The following is a 23455-nucleotide window of genomic DNA, read 5'->3' as shown; positions in this document are numbered from 1 at the left end:
AATAAACACTACCCCGGATGGTCCCTTGTGTTCCCTCGCGGTCACTCTCTCCCCCACAGTTCACCTCTATTCTGAATTCTCAGCAGAGTTTAGTTTTGTCTGGTTTCGTACTTTACAGAAATGCAATCATACAGGGTGTGCGCTTTGCATTTAACTTCTTTGGCTCAATATTCTGTTTGCGGGATTCATTTATGTTGCCACGTAGTTATAGAGCGGCATTGTCTAGTATGGTAACCACTAGCTATGTGTGGCGATTTAAATTTATTTAAAATTAAATAAAATGAAAACTTTAAGTCCTCCGTTGCTCTAGTACCATCTCAAATGCTCACTAGCCTCAAAGTCTAGTAGATCCCATATTGGACAACACAGCTAGAGAATGTTCATATTGTGGAAAGTTCTATTGGACAGAGCTCAAAAGGCCATTCAGACTCAAAGTATTCATTGTGTGACCATTACATGATTTAATTTTTAATAGGCTTATTTTTAAGTTTCAAGTTTAGGAAACCATATTCAGTCTTTATGCATTTTAAATATGGTACCATTTTTAACATTTCCCCTATAATAGCAGTTTAAGGTAACTCAAATAGTAGTAACTCTGGTCTGTCTTTTCTCATTTCTTTCTTTTTTTTTTTAAGATTTATGTATTTATTTTAGAGAGAGAGAGAATGGAACAGGGAGGGAGAGAGAGAACATGTGCGTGCAAGCTGCGGGAGGGGCAGAGGGAGAGGGGAAGGCTCCCCTCTGAGTGCAGAGCCCTAGGCAGGCTTGATCCCACAACCCTGAGATCATGACCTGAGCTGAAATCAAGAGATGCCCAACTGACTGAGCCAAGCAGGTGCCCCTCTTCTCTCATTTCTTCAAGAAGCAATTCATGTAATGGAGAAAAGTCATTTCTTGAAAATATTTTCTCTTAGGAAGGTTCCAAAGAATTGTCAAGCCATACAACATTTTGCCACTTAAAAAATAGATATTAGAACATATTCCTTGGCCAATTGCCTCATTAATTTTGCACAGAGCCAGAAATCAGACAGGTAATACACAACATGCAAGTATCCACAAGAAAAACACGAGATGTCTTGGAGCATGAAATTTGTGAGGTTTTTGAACATCATGATCAAACTACAGTGCTTTGTTTAGCAATATCCAGGACTCATGTAAAAGACAATTTCCTTTTTGGCATAGCTGGCTATATTTTATTTAGTCCCCATTGACAGGAAATTGGATGGAGTCCTCCCATGTTTAACTTTTGCTTGCATCAAGTTATATTTTGTAATAATTGTTTAAGCATCTTCTCTCTTTTCCCTTCAGCGCATTTGCTATCCCCCCCCACTAGTCTGCCGATAGAAATGGCTCCACCCCACCCCCAATATATTCCTCTTTTTTTTTTGTTTAATAAAACTGTGTCTGCTCAGGATAGTCAAGGAAGGGAAGAAGAAACCCTACTGACACTGAAGTCAGGCAGATAGAAATCCCTGCACTGCTGTTGCACGGTTTCGACTTCAGTTGGATTTAAGGGGCATGGTCTCTGTGTTGGTGTCCATGAATGGTTCTGCTCACGAAAATGTGGTAGGCATGTTAATGCAGGATTTGCTTCTGAAGATGGAGCGTCCCAGCCCCACAGCTGATAAAACCCGTTTGAATCTCTAGCTCATTTGCAATGATTATAGCAATTGTTGCGTATGTGAAGCTTGCCAAATGGCAAACAGGCATTAAAATATTTATCCGCCACCTGTGAACAAGACTTCCCAAGGCTCTCGGGAAAAAAAAAATTATGCTTTCTGTGTTATTCATTAGAGGGCGTCGTTTTCCTCAGCCATGTATGGTTTATCATATTTGAGTGCGTTAGTGCTTTCACCGGGGATAAAGAACAATTTCTACAAAGACAAAGAAAGTGTGCTTGCTGTGACTGTCCCAGGGGGTTTGCAGCGTGGTGGAGGGGGCGGTGGTGGCTCCTGTGTGGATATGCAGATGTTGTAATCAGATTAAAAAGCATTAACCAGCTCGTTATGTACCTTTCAGATCTTGAATGAAAGAGCTGCAAAGGAGCTGGAGCAGTTTCAGATGAGAAATTCGAAACTTCAGCAAGAGAATGAACAACACAGTTTGGTTTGTGAGCAGCTATCTCAGGAAAACCAGCAGAAGTCTTTGGAGCTCAAAGTAAACACCAAGTGACGAGGACCTATCTATTCCCTAGCACCCCCTCCTTCATTCCCTATTAATTTAGGTTTGCCTTTGTGGCTGGAGCCCTTGGTTGGGTAACCTATATTAGCCTTGATGTGTCAGAGGCAGGCACAAGCCTTCATTGATGGCTTTCTGCCTAGAAGGAGATACTTTGATGACTTCCATTCTTCTAAGACCACAAACCTGAATATTGATCATATGGTTGTGCGGATGGTTTTGAAAGCCAGCTCCGATGCTCATCTCTGTAACTTAGCCTTGGAAGTAACTACTTACTAGTTAAATCATTTACGTGAGCGAGTGGCAAAGAAGTCAGATTATATTTTACGACTTGTCTGGAGAAGGTGGAATGGGAGGGGTCGGGGAATGGATTGGTACTCCTGGGTATCTACTTCCAGGATTGTAGTACCATGATTTTTACTTCTGTCCACTGTAAATTGCAAAACAGTCTTTCCATTCTTCTCCCAGTCCTCAGTGAAGAATGTTTGCAAATTATGTTTGGATAAAAGCTGTATACTTGGGTACATATTGTATACCTACCTGCTTAACAGAGCAGCTTTGTGTTTATCACAGATTCTGAAAAAATCCATAAACCCTTCTCTGGTTACGTTTAGGATACTAGGCACAAAATGAGTGACTGATCAACAATGATACATGGATTTGATCAGTGAATTATAACAGTTTTTGCATCATAGGCCCTTTTGACAGTCTGATGACAGCATGTACACACACACACACACACACACACACACACTTATGTGTACATTTTGCATCTTATTTTGAATGCAGTCTCAGGTTTCCAGGATTTTTCTAAAGTCTAACCACAGGGTCTGGATTAAAAACTACTGAGTTAGAACATTCTAGTGTTCTAATTGGAAAGGGCCTTAGTTCAGCTAATTTGGGTCATGTAACTCTGAGGCGGAGGAGCATTTAAAGCAGTCCTGGATGGTTTGACTTGAAACCATTCTTTATGAGAAAGCTGTAAATTGAAGCAGAAATGAAATGGCTACTTAAGGCAAAATAATATATTAGCCCCTAAGGTGAAATTAAGGTAAAAATGCTTATGCCATTAATTCTCTTCTTTGATAACATGATGGGGCACCTTGAAAGATGGAGTATTTTTGTTATCAGATTCTGAACCTACGGAATTCTACTTCTAGCAATAATCTGAGAATGACATGCCCAGCTCAGTGCAGTTTCTTCCTTGTCAAGAGCTGGGGATAATTACTAATGTTGATTTGCAGAAGAATCACTGGTTGCTTTTCCGGTAATTTCTAAGAATGGCAAATTAAAAAAAAATGAATTTAATTTAAATTAAAAAAATTCACAAATCTTGAAGTCCATTGACAAAAATCTGGTGTTTTCTTTTTCTAGAGTTATTATTTTGGTACTTTTTGCCCTTATGTAGACTTGCCTATTCAAGTTGCCCTGTCCACGTATCTGTATGTACACCCACTGACTAACATCCTCTGAGGCGGGAGGGCCCTTTCTCTAGTGTATGTTATTACACTAAAGTGGGCACATGGGTTCACAAGAGTATTTGAATATATTATAGCATGTTAATAATCTTTTGAGAGTGATCACTCCGTGAATCCATAAAAATTGCCCATCGACTACAGCATTTGTACACAAAATTCACACATTTATGATACATACAACTCAGCATTCTTATCCTGTTTGATTCAACAATTCAGTGGTAACTTGAGACATCAGGTTTAATCAGTCTTTTCATTATTTTTTAGCTTACAAAGCCACATGTTTTATTCAGAGAGTAGTTTTTCAATTTCTCTCAAAACCAAACAGTGTGCGTTTTTGTTTAACCCATAGAACAACTTTGGACTGACACAGGAACAATTTCCTTTTATTGGTTCTGAGTTTACCATCATGAAGTCACTGGTCCTTTATTTGCTGAGTGTCCCTGGTTAATGCTGTCTCATTAATTACAGGCCAAAGAGGAAGAAGTCCATCAGATGCGGCTTGACATTGGGAAGCTCAACAAAATCAGAGAACAAATCCATAAGAAATTGCACCAGATTGAAGATCAAAAGTCAGAAGTGGAACAGAACAAGGAAACTCTAAAAAATCAGATCTTGGGATTAGAGAGAGGTAAACCAAGAACCATTTTGCACTTTGTTTTATTCCTTTGTAAACATTTCATTGATGACTAATGTCATTTGGTAACCCAGGGCTCTGTGCATACAAACACAAACCATGCCAAATGTAATCAGTAAAATAACTTTCAAGCTGGTAAGCAGCCAATATGCAGGGGACATCATTTTGAATATCTTAAACTTTCTTACCTTCAAAAATTCTTCAACAGACTATATTGGCACAATTTAAATCCAGCCAAAAGTATTGCTCCATACTTGTCACTGGACTAAATAACATATGTACTCTTAGGTCTTGGTTCTACATGACCTTCTGCTTTAACCCCTTTTCTCATGGAAGATAGGGGATAAACTAAAACAAATGTCCCCCACTAGCAGTATTTGGGACAAGAATCAGTGGGGCAAAAATAAAAGGCTCCTAACTTCTTTTCTCTGTTAGTCCTTTACCATGTGGTGGACACTTGTTTTACCAGCTATCACATCGCCCTGTGGAGGAAAAATTTAAGTGCCATGGAAGGCCATTATAGCACAGAAAAACCATTAAGGATACAAACTAGGGAGTCATGTCTACCTGGGCTTGGATCCCGCCTTCATTGTATTTACTGTCGCAGGAGGAGATGAGCTAATACACATAAAGCTAATACACGTTGTGGATAGTACCTAACACATAGTAAGTGCTTACTAAATGGCATCTATTATTATCCAGGTTTATTACTATTTATATAAGTAGTAAGATAGAATGCCATCTCATTCTGAAAAAGAATAGAATTGAAAATAGGATTTACTAGTCAAATTTGGTGTGGCAGAAACAGCTCCGGACTCAGAGACGGAGGATCCGGGTTTGAATTTAAGTACACCAGAATATGTGAGGCAGGAACATGTTGTCGAACTTATGTGGGCTACTGTGAGTTGTAGGTCCCCGAATGAGGCAACATATGTAACAGCATAAAAACATACATCGCTTCACTAAAAGTTAGGTAAAACCTAAATATCTAGGTAAGGTTATCAGAAATGCTGTTGACCCTGAACAACATGTGTTTGAACTGTGTGGGTCCACTTATATGTGGATTTTTTTTCAATAAATACAGTACAGATAAATGTATTTTCTCTCCTTTATGATTTTCTTAATACCATTTTCTTTTCTCTAGCTTACTTTATTGTAAGAATATAGTATAGAATACATATAACATACGGAAGATGTGTTAGTCGACTGTTTCTGTTATCAGTAAAGCTTCTGGTCAACAGTAGGCTATTGGTAGTTAAGTTTTGGGGGAGTCAGAGTTATATGTGGATTTCAACTTCGTGGGGGATTGGCATCCCTAACTCCCATGTTGTTCAATGGTCAACTGTGTTTGTTATGTAAGCCTTTGAACAGTGCAGATATTTTTCCAAGACATCAGGAAATAATCTTTTGTTGAGGTACAGTTGTGGCTTGACAATTTATCCATTCTTTCAATAGATTGAGTACCTACTATGTGCAGGCACTAAGGTTGGCTTTGGGTGCATGGAGGTCCCTGCCCTCAGAATGCTTACAATCTTGCATGAGTTTATAATCTAATGTGTTCAGTGACAGGAAGAAAAATGGAATTACTAGATCATATTTTGTAACTGGTTTAGTGACTTTCAAAACACTCCCACATTTAAATTTCTGTATTTTTGCTTGCAATAGTTCTGAAAAAAAATTATTCATTTAGTGTTGGACCCAATTCTTCATTCTTAAATCATGTTTACAGAATTCATCATGCTCTCTCCTCTGGTTATTTTATAGATCTCGTTAACATCATTATTTCTTCTTAGGGACCTCTACCTTTTGATGTGCCTGATCAAAGAGTGGCATTGGACATAATAATTAGGAGCACGAGTCCTCCATGTGTTATGATTTTCTATCACAAAACCCAAGGCACTAACGATAAACTGCCAGAACTAATGAGAATTCACTGGGGTGGCAGGTTATAAAATAAATATATACACATCGATAGCTTCCTTTCGTACAGAGAATTGGCTAGAATATATGATGGAAAAACTCCTTTTCACAGTAGCAACTAAAGTAATAAGATATCTATAAATAAAGTTACCGGGATATCTGCAAGACATGTATATAAAACATGCTACAGAATTCTATTGAGGGGTATAAAGTAAGAAGACTTGAAAAATAGAGAGATATACAAGGTTCCTGGATGAGAAAGTGCAATATGATAAGGATATAAATCTGCCTAAATTAATCTATACATTTAATAGTTCCAATAAAAATTTCATTAAGTTATATTTTGGGGACTTGAGGACTGATTCTAGAGTTCCTCCAGAAGAATAAACAGGTGACAATGGCCATAAAATTCTGGAAAAGAGGAGTGATGAGGGAGCACTTGCTTTACGAGGCGTTTAATATTATAAAGCTTCAGTAATCAAAGAGTGTAGTGAAAATGCCTGATAAAACAGATCAGTGGAAGAGATTGGAAAAGGCACAAAAAGAAAAGGTTATCATCAAGATCAAGATATTATTTCACACCAGCTTGCGGTATGGATTGTTAAGAAGATGGTAACATGCCAATAAGTTATTTTTTGGGAAAAAAAAAGTTAATACCAGATGTGGAAACCAGAAAGCCAAGATCGAGAAGATTTAATGAAATAAGAGCTGAGGGTTTTTTTTTTAATGTATCAAAGTTTCTCTATATAAAGGTAAATTGACGAAAATATTGCCGAAGAGTTAGTATTTTTGTTATATATAAAGAGTTCTTACAAATCCACAAAAAGGATAAACAATTCATGAGAAAAATGGGCATAGGGCAAGTGTGGGCAATTTTAAAAACAGAAATACAAGTAAATGGTCATTAAACATGAAAAAGTAGTCAACTTTACTACTAATCAAAGAAATGTAAATTAAATACAGACATAGGGTTTTAATAATCTATTGGATTGTCAAAGAGATCAAAGAGCATAATACCCAGTGGTGGTTTGGGTGTGGATTTAAATGCTATCAGTTTTCTGGAGCAAAATTTGACAGTAGGAGAGAAATGCCTTTTTTTTTTTTTTAATCGCTTTCGATCCAGGACTTCCTCTTCTAGAGTAACAAATGAATAAGAACTTTCACAGATATATGGCTTATAATTGCAAATAAATAAGTAAAATGGAAGCAATTTAAATGTTAAGGTGGGGGATTGGTGAAATAAATTATGCATTTTCGTATAGTGAAGTATCACAGAGCCATTAAAATTCTGTTGTAGATGCACATTTATAATATAGAGAGGCATTTATTTTATGTTAGTTAATTATAAAAGCAAACTACAAAACAGTATGTGTCGTATAATTCACTTTTGGTGTATATATATATAGGAATGTGTGTATATCTGTATTTTTATACACACACATATTTGCATAGGAAAAAGTCCTGAAAGAGACCCATCAAAATCCTAAGTAGATTCTGCTTGACTTGAATTTTTTTTCCCTTTTGTTCATTTGGATGTCTCACTTGTTTCTGTCTTCCTAATTACTTGTATAATTAAAAAGATTTAAAAAGAGCAAGGACTTTTGGAGTCAGAGAAACCATGCTCCCAGCCTCAGCCCTGTCACCTCTTGGTCGCAGACGGGTGGCATGTGGCTTAATTCTGCTGATACTCAGTTTCCATGTGTTCAGTGGGACAGGAGACCTCCTTCACTGAGTTATAATGAAGATCATGGAACACTCAATAAATAGGAGTTTTATAGCTGCAGATAAACGCGTAAAGCTGTTTCTGTGTCGCATTGGCTTTGGCCTTGGCAGATTCTTTCTTGGGTTGGCTCCATATTTCTTCTTCTTCTCCTTGGCCATTTAGAGGTGGAGGCTTCAAAGAAACAAGCAGAACTTGATAAGAAAGCAATGGATGAGCTTCTGAGAGAAAGGGACATATTAAATAAGGTGAGTGTGTTCCCATAGCCCTGGTAAACAAGTGTCTTTCTCTAATGCTATGATATCTGCCTCTAACCCCTTGTGCTGGGGAAAGAAAACTCTGAAGCGAACAAAAGTAGATCAGAAATAAATCATCGTGGTCAGTTCTCTTCCAAGCTGCCGGGCACAGTCCACCATTCCTGGGCTGAGAACTGAAACTGCATTATCACTTGTGGCAAGAAGGGACATTGGGGAATTATCACATAAACGAGCAGGGTTAAGAGCGTTTTGTGGATTCTGATTCTCTTGCTGGTGTGTTATTTGGCATCCTAAGTGGTTGATCAAAATTTCTGAATTTAGTATCTATAAACTGCAACTTTTGCTAATCCAGAAGATACAAGTGAGTGCTAATACAATTTACCTTCGAGGAGTTTGGTATAAGAAAGGCCGGTTGATGCCATAAACCTTCCCGCCATCTTTTGGGGACTGTTGTAGGTTTTTGTTTTTGTTTTCAGCCCTTATATCTCCTAGTCTTTGAGCTCAGTCTGGTCCAAGGCTGAAGGAGGGGTTGCAGGAGCTTGAGGCCTAGAAAGCTTCCAACCAAGGGAGGACGCCTACCCCTTTCCTCTCCAAACCAGTTTAGAAGATTCCTTCCATTGACAGTCAGTCACTCTTAGGAGGTTAACTAGTTCCAAAATTTAGGGTAAACTTTCCTGCTCAGGGATTTCCTCCCGGGAGGAAAAATCAAAAGGCCAGGTGGAGAGTGGGGAGGCTGCTTCCAGAGCAGTGTATGGCTTTAGGTCCAGACAGTCATCTCATCACGTAGAAACAGCTTATATTTTTTTTACTCCAACTTTCATTATTTCTTTCGGCTTCCCAGAATTGAACAAATATTGACAAAATAGACCACTCTGGAAGCTTAAAGAAGACTATTTAAGGGATCTCAGGAAATAGGAGCTTACCTATCTTTACATGCTGAGCGCTCCTTAGAAAACCATTGTTTTTTGGATGATCCTGGAAATTGTTCCTTTATTCAATAAATTTGCACATGCAAACAATGTTGTTGGATTTAGATTTTTTTTAAGATTTTATTTATTTATTTGACAGAGAGAGAGACAGCGAGAGAGGGAACACAAGCAGGGGGAGTGGGAGAGGGAGAAACAGGCTTCCCGCAGAGCAGGGAGCCCGACGCGGGGCCCGATCCCAGGACGCTGGGATCATGACCTGAGCCCAAGGCAGACGCTTAATGACTGAGCCACCCAGGCACCCCTAGATTTAGATTTTCCACCCAGGCGCCCCCAGATTTAGATTTTTAAACGTGTTTTTAAGACATGCATTTAACCCATTTATATTTTATGTATACTGATAGACAACCAATAGATTTTCTGCCACAATAGGACATGTAGCACAACATTAATTTCACATTTATTTGTTTGATTTGACTAACGTCAGTTCCTCTTCCAAGGCAAGGTATACTTTTTTTTTTTTCCCTTTCTGGCCAGTGTGCATCCTTCCTTAGAACCTCACACAGCGCCCAACCCTCTGCAACCTTTACTAATAATGCATTTTTTCCCCACTGATTTGAAATGCCCCTTTCATTGAATGAATGAGTGACATGTTTTTGACAGGAAGCAATGTTAATATATTTTTGTTTTTCAGTGTCATGTTAAAATGGCTTTGTCTTTTATAGAGTGGATGTTTAATTCAATGCTTGAAAATCAAGTTGACCTTTTCTTTTTTCTGCATCATCACCCAACTGAGGTGTAGTGTGTTTATATTCTAGTGGTTTTCAGACCTGGCTGCAGGTCCGTACTGCTTGGAGATTTGGGAAGGGACAACCAGGTGCCTTGTGGGACCCAAGGATACAGCTGGGCCTCGGGAACTGATAGGAAGCTGACCTGACATTCTTGGGATATACAGAAAGCCACTGGATTTCTGCCATCACTGGATTTCCTGCTGAGTTTTTGCTTTCATTCCTCTCTTTTGGGGAAGAATGCCTCCCTGTTTCCAGTCTGTTTGGCAAAAAAATGGCTATCACCAATAGCTCCCAAGTTTATGTCCTCTATTGAGTTGCAGAAAGCTAAAGGCCCTATTTCAAAAGTCCGTGGTCTGTTCCCCTATGGTCAGAGACGTGAACCCTCTTGCATCAGCTCAGCTGCAAAGACCATTGATTCCTTGTTTTCAGGGCAAGCCTGGCTTCTTGGGCAGCCAATCCTAGGAATTTCCATTGCAGCAGCAGAAATCACTTGTGCAGCGTTAAAAAAAATTCTTGGCACATGGGTCCCCTCCCAGATTCACTGAATCGAAATCTCTGGCTTTGGGACACAGGCATCTGCATATTTTAAGAAACTGGGTTCGTTGTTGTGTTATTGTGGTAAGATACACATAAAACAGAATTTACTGTGAGTGCCCTTGAGTACATTTGGGGTGTTGTGCACCTATCACAGTGCTCTAGCTACAGAACATTCTCATCACTCCAAAAGGAACCCCTGCACCTGTAAAGCAGTTATCCCCCCCTGCCCCGCCCCATTTCTCCCAACCCTAGAGAAACTGCCTTCTTCCTCTGTGGATTTGACTATTTTGGATATTTATATAACCGGAATCCCATTATACATGACCTCTTATGTAGGGCCTCTTTCACTCAGAATAATGTTTTCAGGTTTCAACCATGCTGTAGCCTGTATTGGGACTTTGTTCCTTTTTGTGGCTGATGAATATTCCACTGTGTGGTTATACCACATTTTGATGACCTGTTTCATCAGCTGATGGACATTCGGTTGTTTCCCCCTTTTGGCTTTTGTGACGAGTGCTGTTGTGAACATTCATGTACAAATTCTGGTTTGAACATCTGTTTTCAGTTCTGGGTGTATGTACCCAGGAGTGAAATTGTTGGATCATACATTAATTCTAGATATTTGCATTTTCAACGAGTTGATTTTATTTTACTTTGCAGTCAAAGCCCTGTTACGTGATTAGGTTCAATTGCTCTAAGCTCACAGGAACAAGGCCAGAGCTGGGATGGGGTTTACCTTTGGGGTCAGCCGGCCCTGGACCCAAATCCTGGCTCTGCCACTCCCCTGTTGTATGAACTTGTAGGTAAGCACCTTAACTTCTGAGTGTCAGTTTCCTACCCTTAAAATGGGAGCAAAATAGTGCTCACTTCCTTGGTATGTTGTGGTCACTTAGTGTACTTATGTATGTGTTTGCCTTGTGCAAAATTAACAGAGTAGGCTCTAAATAAGCTATAGAGAATATGATTATCTTTATTCACCCAAAAAACAATGTATCTAATTATTTTAGGGATGAAACAGGGGTAAATTTATCCAAAAATCCCCACACATTTTGAGTAACGTGACTGCTCTGTTGTCGTTATTTTTAGAATATGCTTAAGGCGGTCAGTGCGACCCAGAAACAGATAGACCTGGTAAAGCTCCATGAGCAAGCCAAGAGGAACCTGGAGGAAGAAATCCAGAACTATAAGGATGAGGCTCAGAAGCAGAGAAAGATCATCTTTCAGCTGGAAAAGGAGCGAGATCGGTACATCAATGAAGCCAGTGACCTGACCCAAAAGGTAAAGTCACTCCTCGAGGATGTGGGAGGAGTACAATTCTTTCTGATGGTCACACACTGTGGCAAAGAGGATTTCTTCAGATTTGAGCTGGTGGTTTGCATAAGAATTTAAGAGGAATGATGTTGATAGAAGAAAAGCTGTCCCAGGGCTGATCTGGGTCAAACTGTGAAGTGGACAAGGCCAATGCTTCGGGGGTCTCCGTTTCCCCTTCGGGATCCCTCCCCTGTTACCCTGCTGTGCAGCTTCCCTGGGTTGGACGCTTGGGTTGGGGGTGGGGGGTGCTGTCAGCATCACCATCTCTGCATGCTTTGTTCTCACCCCCCACCTCTGTCCCTGAAACCCTTGTCCCCCTCAGACGGAGGATTCCAACTAGTTGTTAGGAGGAAGGGATCTAATTAAATGGCCTCAAATTAAGATGTGAGTGACTCCTGGCATCAGGTAAATGTTCACACATTCAAAGGGCATTTTATTTTCCAGCTGTTGTGAACCTGAAACCTCACCGGTGGTAGAAATTCACACATTGAGTAGCTAAGTCCCAGATCTCTACTTCCTGTAAACTGTGGAGGAGGGAGGGTGCTCACGGCAGTGTCTTGAAGAACGACTTCAGGGATTTCAAATCTACTTTAACCGGTTGTCTTAGCACATTGCCAGCATTAAGCAGGAGTGGTTGGACTGTGCTGTCTTCAGTGCATTCCCAGATGGTGTAGAGCAGGAGGTTTCATGAGGGGGGTTTCATGGTGTCAGGAAGGGGCATTGGGAAATGGAGTAAAGTTTTCAGTATGATGCTGAGAAGAGCGTTTTGGAGAGAAGATTCGTTTAAGGAGATTTGCCGCCGCCCCTATCCCCCAACCCCGGGCAAAATGTTATCTGCTCTGCAGTGTAAGCCCTGTCTTTCATCTCCTCAGTGAAATCTACAGTGTTTACCAGTGTGCTTGCATGTTTACGTTTTGTTTTGTTTTGTTTTGGAGTGGAATCTCAGTGAAGATGACAAGGAGGACAGCCAACATTTGAATTATAAACATTAAGGAAGTGGGAAACAAGCTTTGCTTTAGGAAATCAGCTTCTCGCTTAGACTAAATAAATGCTGAGCAGATGTTTGTAGAACATAAGTTTGGAGGAACACGAAAGCATATGCTCAGTCTAGCCCAGACTGGACGCCTCTTCCTTGTAAAAGATCCAACCCCCGCCCCACCCATGATTCTTAGAGCCCTGATTGAGGGCCATAGCAATACAGTGTGTTTCTCTTCTGACTTAATCATCTTACAAGCACCGTTGATTGATTTCCTGACTCTCAGAAAACCAGTGGTCAGTTCAGGAACTCATATCCTCCAATCGTATTCTCCAGCCCAGACTCCGCATCTGTCAGCTTCAGCTGTAACAAATAATCCTCAAATTTCAGTGGTTTATAGCAACAAAGATTCATTTTTAGCTCAAGTCGAAGGCCTTTATGGGTCAGCTGCCGCCCTGCTTCGTGTCTTCTTCACTCCACGCTGATTCTGTTGGGATGTGCTGGCCTCTTTAAGAGTGAAAACAGTGTAATAGTGGACCTTGTGATGCTCTTAGAGCTTTAGCTGGGGAGGGAAGGGCATAGGCCTTGTCCACTCATATTCCCTTGGCCAAAGCAAGTCACATGGCCAAGCCCAACATCCCTGGGTAGGATTATAATCCTCCTAAGGGAGAGGCGCTGTTTGGTGAGACGGGAAATATATCTGAACATATCATCTGTTGCAACTTTCTGCTTCACCTTCCTGATAATCAGTCTCTCTCCACCCCTGGCTGCCATCACACTATTAAAGTTAACTGTTAAAAATTCCAATGTGATCTTGGTATCACTCCTGGCCTTACAAACTTCTGTCACTTCTCAGTAACCTGGGCCAGTGCTTTCTAACATTTTTTTTGCATCCTTAGCACACGTAGAAAATAATATGTCTATAGCCTTTGGGAATAAGGGGGAAACTGTTCAGGGCTGGAGGGGACTAACCTAGGGATGCTAACTGCTTGATCCCACCCGGGAGAGGGAGTCAGTATTTTGGTACATACCTATAACCCACGCAAGACAAAGCAATTGGTATACTGTGATTTATGGGACAGAGTCCAAGCTCTTTGTTCTCCCTGGGAAGTCCTTCCTTCCCCTCTCTGCCTGAAAAACTCCTTTTATCCTTCAATACCCAGCTCAAATGCTCATCTCTGGGCTCAAGCCTGCTCTGACTCCCTCCTTTTCGATTTGTTGGTATCTCTGGAATGGCACTTATCCTGTAATTACTTTCTTTGCACATTTGTTTTTCCTACTTTACAGTGAGCTCTTGGGAACAAGGATTTTATCTCATTCATTTCTTCATTTCCAGTGTGCTGGTAAATAGTAGGCACCAATAAAACCAATGAAGTGTTAGTTAAACAAATGGATAGATGATGAGTGATAAAAAGGATGCTATCACTGATTTTAATACAGGGTTGTTTATTTTTCTGTTTCCTTGTAAAAGTGGAGAGGTACCAAGTTTTGCTGGTAACTGTTTTTCATAACTCTTATGTTTAACTTCACAAGATTATATAATGTATCACTAAATCATTTAAGCACAAGTTCGTAACAAATTATCAACTGCAATTTTTCTATTTCTTGTCAGTTGCTACAGCAACTTGGGTCATCTCTGGACTTCTTTTTTTTCTTAAATATTTTATTTGTTTATTTGACACAGAGAGAGAGACAGAGAGCAAGCAGAAGCAGGGGGAGTGGCAGGGAGAGGGAGAGGGAGAAGCGGGCTCCTTGCCCCGCAGAGAACCCGATGTAGGGCTTGATCCCAGGACCCTAGGATCATGATCTGAGCCGAAGGCAGCCGCTTAACTGACTAAGCCACCCAGGCACCTTTTTTTTTTCTTTTTTAAAGATTTTATTTATTTGTTTTAGAGGGAGAGAGAGTGTGTATGTGTGAGCAGGGGGAGGGGCAGAAGGAGAGGGAAAGAGAGAATCTCAAGCCAACTCTGCAGAGCCCAACACAGGTCTCATTCTCATGACCCTGAGATCATGACCTGAGCTGAAATCAAGAGTCTGATGCTTAACTAACTGAGCCACCCAGGCACCCCTGGACTTCTTTATTTTTTTTTCTTTTAATTTTATTATGTTATGTGAGTCACCATACAATACATCATTAGTTTTTGATGCAGTGAACTTCTTATTAAGGACCTGCATGTCCTTAATACATATAAGAAATATGCCCCTCCCATATTTATTTCTTTTCTGCTACACACACACACACACACACACACACTCACACACCTCATTCTCACAAGTAGAACATTCCCTTTCATGTGTTCTATTTCTAGGGAGTTGACGACTGATATCAGGGGCTGGGGATAATGTCACGAAATTGATGTTTTCATCAACTTCTGGAGTGAGAATACTTTGTTCCAAGTTTTAACCCAGCAATTTCTTTTGTAAGAACTCAATCTATGGAAAAATAAGAAATGCAAAGAGTTTTTTTTATAAAAGGATATTCTTTAAAATAAATTGTGCTACACTTATCTGATACAATATTATGTACCATTAAAACCACGTGTTTGAAAAATATTTTTAAAATGGGGTACGTGTTCACAATATGAATCTGATAAAAACAGAATGCAAAATTACTTATATGGTTTGCCCTAGTTTTATCGCTGTGCATAGGAGAAGGATTGGTATTCAATTTTGAGCTCCTCATATTATTTCCTAAATAGGTACCAAATATTTTTTGAAAGAATGAATGGAAAGTGTAATTAGAGATCTGAATTAACCACTCAAAGACATACTTTTAGGTATTTATATTAAATTCTTCTTCGTTAATGTATTTATCATTATGGGTCTTCCCCCATTTTAAATTCACTTGAAACACGTTGCCATAATGGACAATCTTAACGGTATCATCCTCAGCAATTTTAGTTGTGAGTGACTTACGGCGTGGTCTCTTCTGCCTTCTGGGCTGCAAAAACAGTGTCAACATTTGCCTTCTCATTCTTTCTGTTTGGAGAAAGAAAGGTGAAATCTTAGATACTGAAAGCCCTACATTACATTTTATTAATTTAACTTGGCATTTGCAAACGAGAAAGATCCTTTTCTGTGCCAGAACTGGATGGCTCTTATGTGCTTGTCTCAGTCAACATTTGCCATACTAATGCTGCATAATACACAACTACCAAATCTCACTGGCATGCAGAGATAAGCACTTTTTTTTTTTTTTAAAGATTTTACTTGTTTATATGAGAGAGAGAAAGTGCAAGAGAGAGTGCAAATGGTGAGGAGGGGGAGAGGGAGAGAAAAAGGGAGAAAGAGACTCTCGGGCTCGATCCCAGGACCCCAAGATCACGACCTGAGCTGAGGGCAGACGCTTAACCAACTGAGCCACCCAGGCACCCCAGCACTTCTCACACATCTGCAGTTGAGTGGGACTCAGGTGGTCTAGGTTAGGCTTGCCTGCACTTGGCTGGAGGCTGTGAGTTGGGTCTGGTTTTGGTCCACATGTTTCTGATCCTCCAGGATGCATGGTGTTCTCATGGAGAACGAAAGGAAAGCCACCACACAAGCACATTTCCAGGCTCTCTCCTCTGACATCTCATTGGCCGTGGCAAGTCACATGTCCACGCCCAACAGCGAGGGGAAGACTCTTCCCATGGAAGTGGTAGGGACAGGGAGAGGGAGTGAATATTTGCAGAACCATAAGATAATCTAGTACAGTGATTCAGCGCTTTTTATTCTCATACTTTCCTCCTCTGCTGAGCTCTAACTTTCACTCTTAGTTAAACTGAGAGAAACCAGGAATGGCATTATAAGTTGCAGTCTACCATAGTTACTCAACTTTTGTAAATTCTGGTTAAAACCATTCCTGGTTTACAAAAGACAACCGACAGAATGGGAGAAAATATTTGCAAATGACATATCAGATAAAGGGCTAGTATCCAAAATCTATAAAGAACTTATCAAACTCAACACCCAAAGAACAAATAATCCAATCAAGAAATGGGCAGAAGACATGAACAGACATTTTTCCAAAGAAGACATCCAAATGGCCAACAGACACATGAAAAAGTGCTCAACATCGCTCGGCATCAGGGAAATCCAAATCAAAACCTCAATGAGATACCACCTCACACCAGTCAGAATGGCTAAAATTAACAAGTCAGGGAACGACAGATGTTGGCGGGGATGCGGAGAAAGGGGAACCCTCCCACACTGTTGGTGGGAATGCAAGCTGGTGCAACCCCTCTGGAAAACAGTATGGAGGTTCCTCAAACAGTTGAAAATAGAGCTACCATTCGATCCAGCAATTGCACTCCTGGGTATTTACCACAAAGATACAAATGTAGGGACCCGAAGGGGTACGTGCACCCCAATGTTTATAGCAGCAATGTCCACAATAGCCAAACTGTGGAAAGAGCCAAGATGTCCATTGACAGATGAATGGATAAAGAAGAGGTGGTATATATACACAATGGAATATTATGCAGCCATCAAAAGGAATGAGATCTTGCCATTTGCAACGACGTGGATGGAACTGGAGGGTGTTATGCTGAGTGAAATAAGTCAATCACAGAAAGACATGTATCATATGACCTCACTGATATGAGGAATTCTTAATCTCAGGAAACAAACTGAGTGTTACTGGAGTGGTGGGGGGTGGGAGGGATGGGGTGGCTGGGTGATAGACATTGGGGAGGGTATGTGCTACGGTGAGCGCTGTGAATTGTGCAAGACTGTTGAATCACAGATCTGTACTTCTGAAACAAATAACGCAACATATTTTAAGAAAAAAGAAAAAGAAGAAGAGAGCAGGAGAGGAAGAATGAAGGGGAGTAAGTCAGAGGGGGAGACGAACCATGAGAGATGATGGTCTCTGAAAAACAAACTGAGGGTTCTAGAGGGGAGGAGGGTGGGGGGATGGGTTAGCATGGTGATGGGTATTAAAGAGGGCACATTCTGCATGGAGCACTGGGTGTTATGAACAAACAATGAATCATGGAACACTACATCAAAAACTAATGATGTAATATATGGTGATTAACATAACAATAAAAAATAAAAAAAAACCATTCCTGGTTTAATCATTAAATCTGTGGCACATGTTGTACATTATTCACCTGGCTTATTTTAGAACCCCTCCTTTCTTATTCTAAATATTAAACTTTTGGCCTTTGCCTTTCCAGACATTTTATAAATGTCAAAAACATTCTTTCATAATGAATCCTTACCTCCATGTTCCTTAGCTCTCTGCTTCTGTGCTTATAACAGTGTCAAGCAAAACTCTCCTAGACAAAACTTCCATAAAAGGAATAATAATGTGCTTTCAAGGGCTTACAAGTGAGTGAGGAAAGCAAAAGTTGATCAAAGAAATATTGTTGGCTGAATAGGTATTTCATGATGAAATGAAACTCGTGTTTCTTTGGTTATACAGAGCATCTTTCATAGACAAATTATAAGCTTTTTGTGTTGTTATAAAATTAGTGTACTAGGTATTACTATTTTCCTGCAAAACAGAATTTGATCCATAGAAAAATCAAATTTATTTTTGTTAAGTACTAGTATTTAACATGACAGAATATTAACCAATTATGATAATCTGTTATTTATTAAATGATTAAATTATGATCTGCTAGGTACTAATATGATGGTACAAATACATGTATTTTCTCACTTAAATCCTCATAATAGCCCTCTGAGATAGATATGATTATATCCTTCATTTTATAATATAATGTAACATGTTATTTATTATTTTTTAAAAGATTTTATGTATTTATTTGACAGAGCGTGAGACAGCGATTTCATAAGCAGGGGGAGCGGCAGGCAGAGGGAGAGGGAGAAGGAGGCTCCCCACTGAGCAGGGAGCCTGACACCACAGGGACTCCATCCCAGGACCCTGGGGTCATGACCTGAGCCTAGAGGCAGATGCTTAACTGACTGAGCCACCCAGGCGCCCCTAATGTAATAAGTTATTAAGAACAGAAACATAGAGGCGCCTGGCTGGCTCGGTCAGTAGAGCGTGTGACTCTTGATCTCGGAGTTGTGAATTGGAGCTCCATGTTGGGTGGAGAACTTACTTAAAAAAATAAAATATTAAAAAACACCCCAGAAACACAGATATTCCTCTCTAAATTTAAGGTAGAGAATAAAATAAGAAAGCAAGAAAAATAGAGAAGACTTAAAATCTCACGTGCCCAGCCACATAGGTTTTGTTTTTTTCCAGACAGTGAGTTTTTCAGTTTCATTATGTAGGTAAAGGCATTGTCAGCATTCAAACCATTGACACTGAGTCAGAAAAACTTATTGGAGGAGTTTATTACACTGATATTTCATCAAATGTAAGTTAAAGGGCTCCAAATTCAGTGACCTACTTTCTTACCCTTCCTTAGTCTATGTGATGTTTTGACTATGCTGCAGATTTCCAGCATGCATTATTGATTTTTATCTCACTCTTACTTCTATTGGCAGGTTGTTTTAACAGAAAAAGAAAAGCTAGTAGGTTATAAACTGGGACTGTACCCTTAGACTGCACTGTAAGCATTTTCTGGGCTAGTCTGAAGTGGGCTTCCAAAGGCTGGGATCTCCAAGTCTCTGGCTGTAACAAAGCTTTTCATATTTGGGTGTCAGTTGGTTTGAGGCATCTAAAGTGTAATCAATTAATTAAGCTCCAGCCTCACAGCTGGCATCCCACGTTCTCTGAGATGCCATTTTCAACAGGGGCCATTCTGCTGACTAAAGGTTTTGCTCCTACTTCACACCCCACACATTTTATGAATTTTCAGGATTTGACATTGGTTTGAATGATTTCCATCAAAACAAATTGAGTTCTGACACTTAGAACTAAATTGCTTTGTAAATTGTCTTTTCCCTTAGTTTCAATATTTTTTTTCATTGTCATTTAACTAAAATACCTTTGATCTTCTTGGTATCATGATGAGTCGTTATTACTCCCAGCTTCAAGAATCCAGAAGCAAGTGCCCTGTGATTTCCTGCACTGTTGTGTGCAGAAAGATGGACCCTGCTAGTTGGATGTTCCCAACAGAAATGCCCTTGGCAGCATCCTTTCTCTGGAGCATTATTCTGTCTGTGCAAAGGATGATTCTTGTTATAACATCTCTCGAAGTGATTGAACAAGCAAATTTTTCCTTTTCTCTGGCGTGCTGCTTGATATTCTGAATGCTGATGATGCTGTTCAAAGTATTTTCAATCCATTCATTTCACTGACCCCAAAGAGGATGATCATGTCCATAGAAAGGCTAAATTTTAGTCTAAGATAGTGCCTTTCCTTTTTTTTTTTTTTAAATAAAACAAATAACAGATCCAGTAATGGATATCTTATTTAGGTTTTATATTTATTTCTAACTTACACATTTTAGTTATTGGTGGTGGTAACTTAAAAGACTGCCTGCTACTCATTTTTAAGGGTTCTACAGATACGGATCGAAGAAATGATGGGAAAAGGAAAGGGGTTTCTTTTCATTTCAGATCTATGCACTTACCTTTTCTCCAGACCTTCTTGTCTCAGATTTTCTAATTTTGTTCTTTCTAGGCCCTCAACCAACCATCCAAACCATTCCCAGAATCTGTATTTATTCTTACTTTGGGCCACTCTCTTTCCACACGAACTGGATGATCTCATTTAATAACAATAAAACAGTGAAAGCATGTAAAAATACTTTGTACAAATCTAGTGGCATAAATTCAAAAAAATTGGCTGAATAGGTAATTCTCTTGAAAATATGTACATACATCAAGGTTTGACTTGTAGAGAACTAGTAATCATAGGAAGATTAGTAACTGTGGAAGCCACTAAAGAAGTTGAGGGAGAATTCGCTTCAACACTCACAGAGGGCCCAATAACTTTAGAACTGAGTTTCTTCAAACTTTTGAGAATTGAATAATTCTCAGGCTATATAACTTCAGAAAAAGTGCTGCTCATGCACTTTGCATTTTTTGGGGTAATACTGATTGGCATTCCTGCACTGATATGTATATAACCCATGCCTCCTGCAGGGATAATGAGTAAAGACTCCAGGCCTGGGAAAGAGCTTGGGTCTGAATGAGTCCTTGGTTGGGATGGCTGAGGCATAAAAAGGAAGAGGTAGTTTCCACAAATTGTGTAAATCCCAGATATTAACTGCTTAATTGTATGTGTAGGACCATCCTCAGAAGAGAAACTAGAAACTAGAAACACTAGCCTTCCAGAGTTTGATTCCCTCACAACACCCAATACATGTCTCAGTTTCCTGGTTCTTTATATTCCTTGATTACCCATTTTGTGGTGGAGTCACTCCCTAGAGGTGAACTTGAGGGCAGGGAATGTGTCTTATTGTTCTTTACGTCGCTAATGCTTTTACAGTACCTGCCAAAGATAAGTCCTCCGCACATGTTTATTGAGTGAATGAATAAATGGGTGAGTGATTGAATGGGTGAACAGAAAGGTACTCTGTTCACTTTATGAAACTAGCAGAAACCTTGATATTAAAATAGAACGGGAAAGAAAGTTATAGACTTCGATCACTTGTGAATATGTATGCAGAATCCTAAATGAAATTCTAGCAAACCAAATTCAACAGTACATTAAAAGAATCATCCAGTTATGACCAAAGAGGGTTTATCCTGAAATGGCAAGGATACTTTTCTATTAAGAAACCTATTGCTGGTGCTATGGAAATGTAAAGTGTTACAGCCATTTTGGAAAGCAATCTAGCAATATCTATTAAAGTTGAAAATATATATATGTCTTTTGAGCCAGATATTCCACCCCTGGGAATCCATCCCAACAGAAGTGAAAGCACAAGTGCATAAGGACACATGTACCAAAATGTTTAGTGCAGCAGGGTTCAGAGTGGCGAAGAAGTGGAAACCAAGCTAATGCCCATCAGAGGTGAAGAGCTGAGTCTATGACGGCTCAGCCACACTGTGGAGTGTTAAACCATCTTTCAACAGAGCGAATTAGAGCTACTCCACATGATCCCTAAGTATTTTTGAGTGATTAAAAAGCAAGGTGCATACAAACATCTATAAGAAGATCCCATTTTGCTAAAAAATAAAAACAAAACCTAAAAAACAAGACAAAGGAAGACAAACAAATACCCATGTCTCTATGTTTACTTTGAGTACTTGTGGATATTACTTTCTTTGACTGAAATTTCCTTCTTTGTAAAATTAGGGTGATAATGATGCACATCTCAGACGTTTTTTGTGAAGAGTAAATGAGTTAATACCTATAAAACGTATGGTACATAGAATGTGTCTGAGAAATATTAGCTGTTACTATGCTAGAAGACCTGAATAGAATATGTAGAATTAAAAGGAAAATGTGGATGAACACATGCTAAATTGTTAACCTGTTTTATGTGTCAGTGAGGGACTAATATGGGTAGAAGAGAGAAGGAAGGTCCAAATAAATAAAAGAAAAAAATATTTCACACTGATGCATTATTTAAAATTGTGGCACATGGGGATATGTATAAAGAAATAGAATTAAAATACTTCTAAAGGGAAACACTTATTAGTAAGTATATCAGATCAATAGACACAATAAGAAAAAAAAGTGGTACAAAATAATATATTCTGGAAAGGCATTTACTAACATTTAATCCCATCCCTCCTTAAATGTGTCTGAGAAAACTTTGGTAGGTGTTTATTTAGAGATATAAAGGATGAATATATTAAACACCAGCCATCATTACCTCTGATGGGGAAACTTTAGAACAAGGTTTCTTGGAGCGTATTTTCTGGGATATTAATTCCACAGGTGGAAAAAGGATTCTGTAGTGCAAGGATTGGGAACATGCTGCTCACAGGTAGCCCACACTTGAGTCACAGTGAATAGGAGCACAGCAAAGGTCTAAGTACTTTGTGACTGTTCAGTTCTAGATACAATGCCTCTTCTTCAGAGGAAACTTCCCTGGCCATGTAACTGCAAGGACATGCCCGGCCTTCTATTCTCTGTCACGTTGCTCTGTTTATCTCCTTTAGCTGTAAACCATTAATTAAGAGAATGCCACTGCGGTGCAGCAAAACTCTGAAGATTTTTCTCCTGTGTGTTCTAGCTTTTGTCCAGACCATAATGCCATTGATTCAATCAGTCTTCCTTGCAAAAGTTTTTCTTTTTAAGGAATTTTCGAATCAGTTTGTCCTTAAAAATACCAATTTCTGTGGACACTGCAGCTGAGAGTCATGATTATGTAATTTCAGAGGGATGGATTGCCTGTTGAGAAGTATCGGCTCACGGTGGAATTCTGTGCCTCCGTTTTTCATACTTGCAAAAAACAGGCAGTTATTCTCACATCTCATCTTGCCTAGAAGTGTTTTGTGCACAATAGAATGCATTTTTATGAAGTCCTTTGAGTTTCCCTGATGGAGTGCGTTGGACATTGGCCAGACAGCGTTTTGATTGCTATCGATGTCCAAAGGCCACTTTTCTTTATCATGGTTAAACTTCCAAAGCTGCGAGTGTGGCCAAACAGCTAAGTTATTTCTTATCTTTCTTAGTGCTCCATGTGAAGGTCTGTTTAAACTTGTGCCTTTTCATTTTGTCTTTTGGTGGGTGGGTGTTCAGGAGAGGTTTTCAGAATTGAAAGAATTTCTTTTTTTTTTTTTTCCCTCTTGTGATCACAAAATAACTGTGCTAAGCCTTCATGCTGGAGCAGAACTCTAGCATAGATAAAATGTATGTCTGCCCCTCATCAGCTGGGCTGAATTTCTGTGTTGTATTGCAGTGGTTATAGCCACAGTGAGATTGT

General features: G+C 39.6%; 1 protein-coding gene across 1 annotated transcript in view; it reads left to right on the top strand.

The window, feature by feature from the left end:
• The window catches only part of CFAP58 (cilia and flagella associated protein 58), a 103614-nt gene that overhangs the window by 7426 nt on the left and 72733 nt on the right, over window positions 1–23455 (top strand). Inside the window, exons 5-8 of the mRNA XM_028098607.2 lie at window positions 2020–2157; window positions 4125–4284; window positions 8096–8178; window positions 11528–11719. Of these exons, the coding sequence (XP_027954408.2) occupies window positions 2020–2157; window positions 4125–4284; window positions 8096–8178; window positions 11528–11719 (573 nt within the window). The remainder of the gene's footprint in view (window positions 1–2019; window positions 2158–4124; window positions 4285–8095; window positions 8179–11527; window positions 11720–23455) is intronic.

The sequence above is a fragment of the Eumetopias jubatus genome, unplaced genomic scaffold (assembly GCF_037043125.1).
Source record: "Eumetopias jubatus isolate StellerSeaLion01/CBP00866 unplaced genomic scaffold, mEumJub1_p1.0 scaffold_17, whole genome shotgun sequence".
Classification (NCBI taxonomy): Eukaryota; Metazoa; Chordata; class Mammalia; order Carnivora; family Otariidae; genus Eumetopias; species Eumetopias jubatus.
The sequence above is the reverse complement of the archived record's forward strand: the minus strand, read 5'-3'. Positions and strand labels throughout refer to the sequence as shown.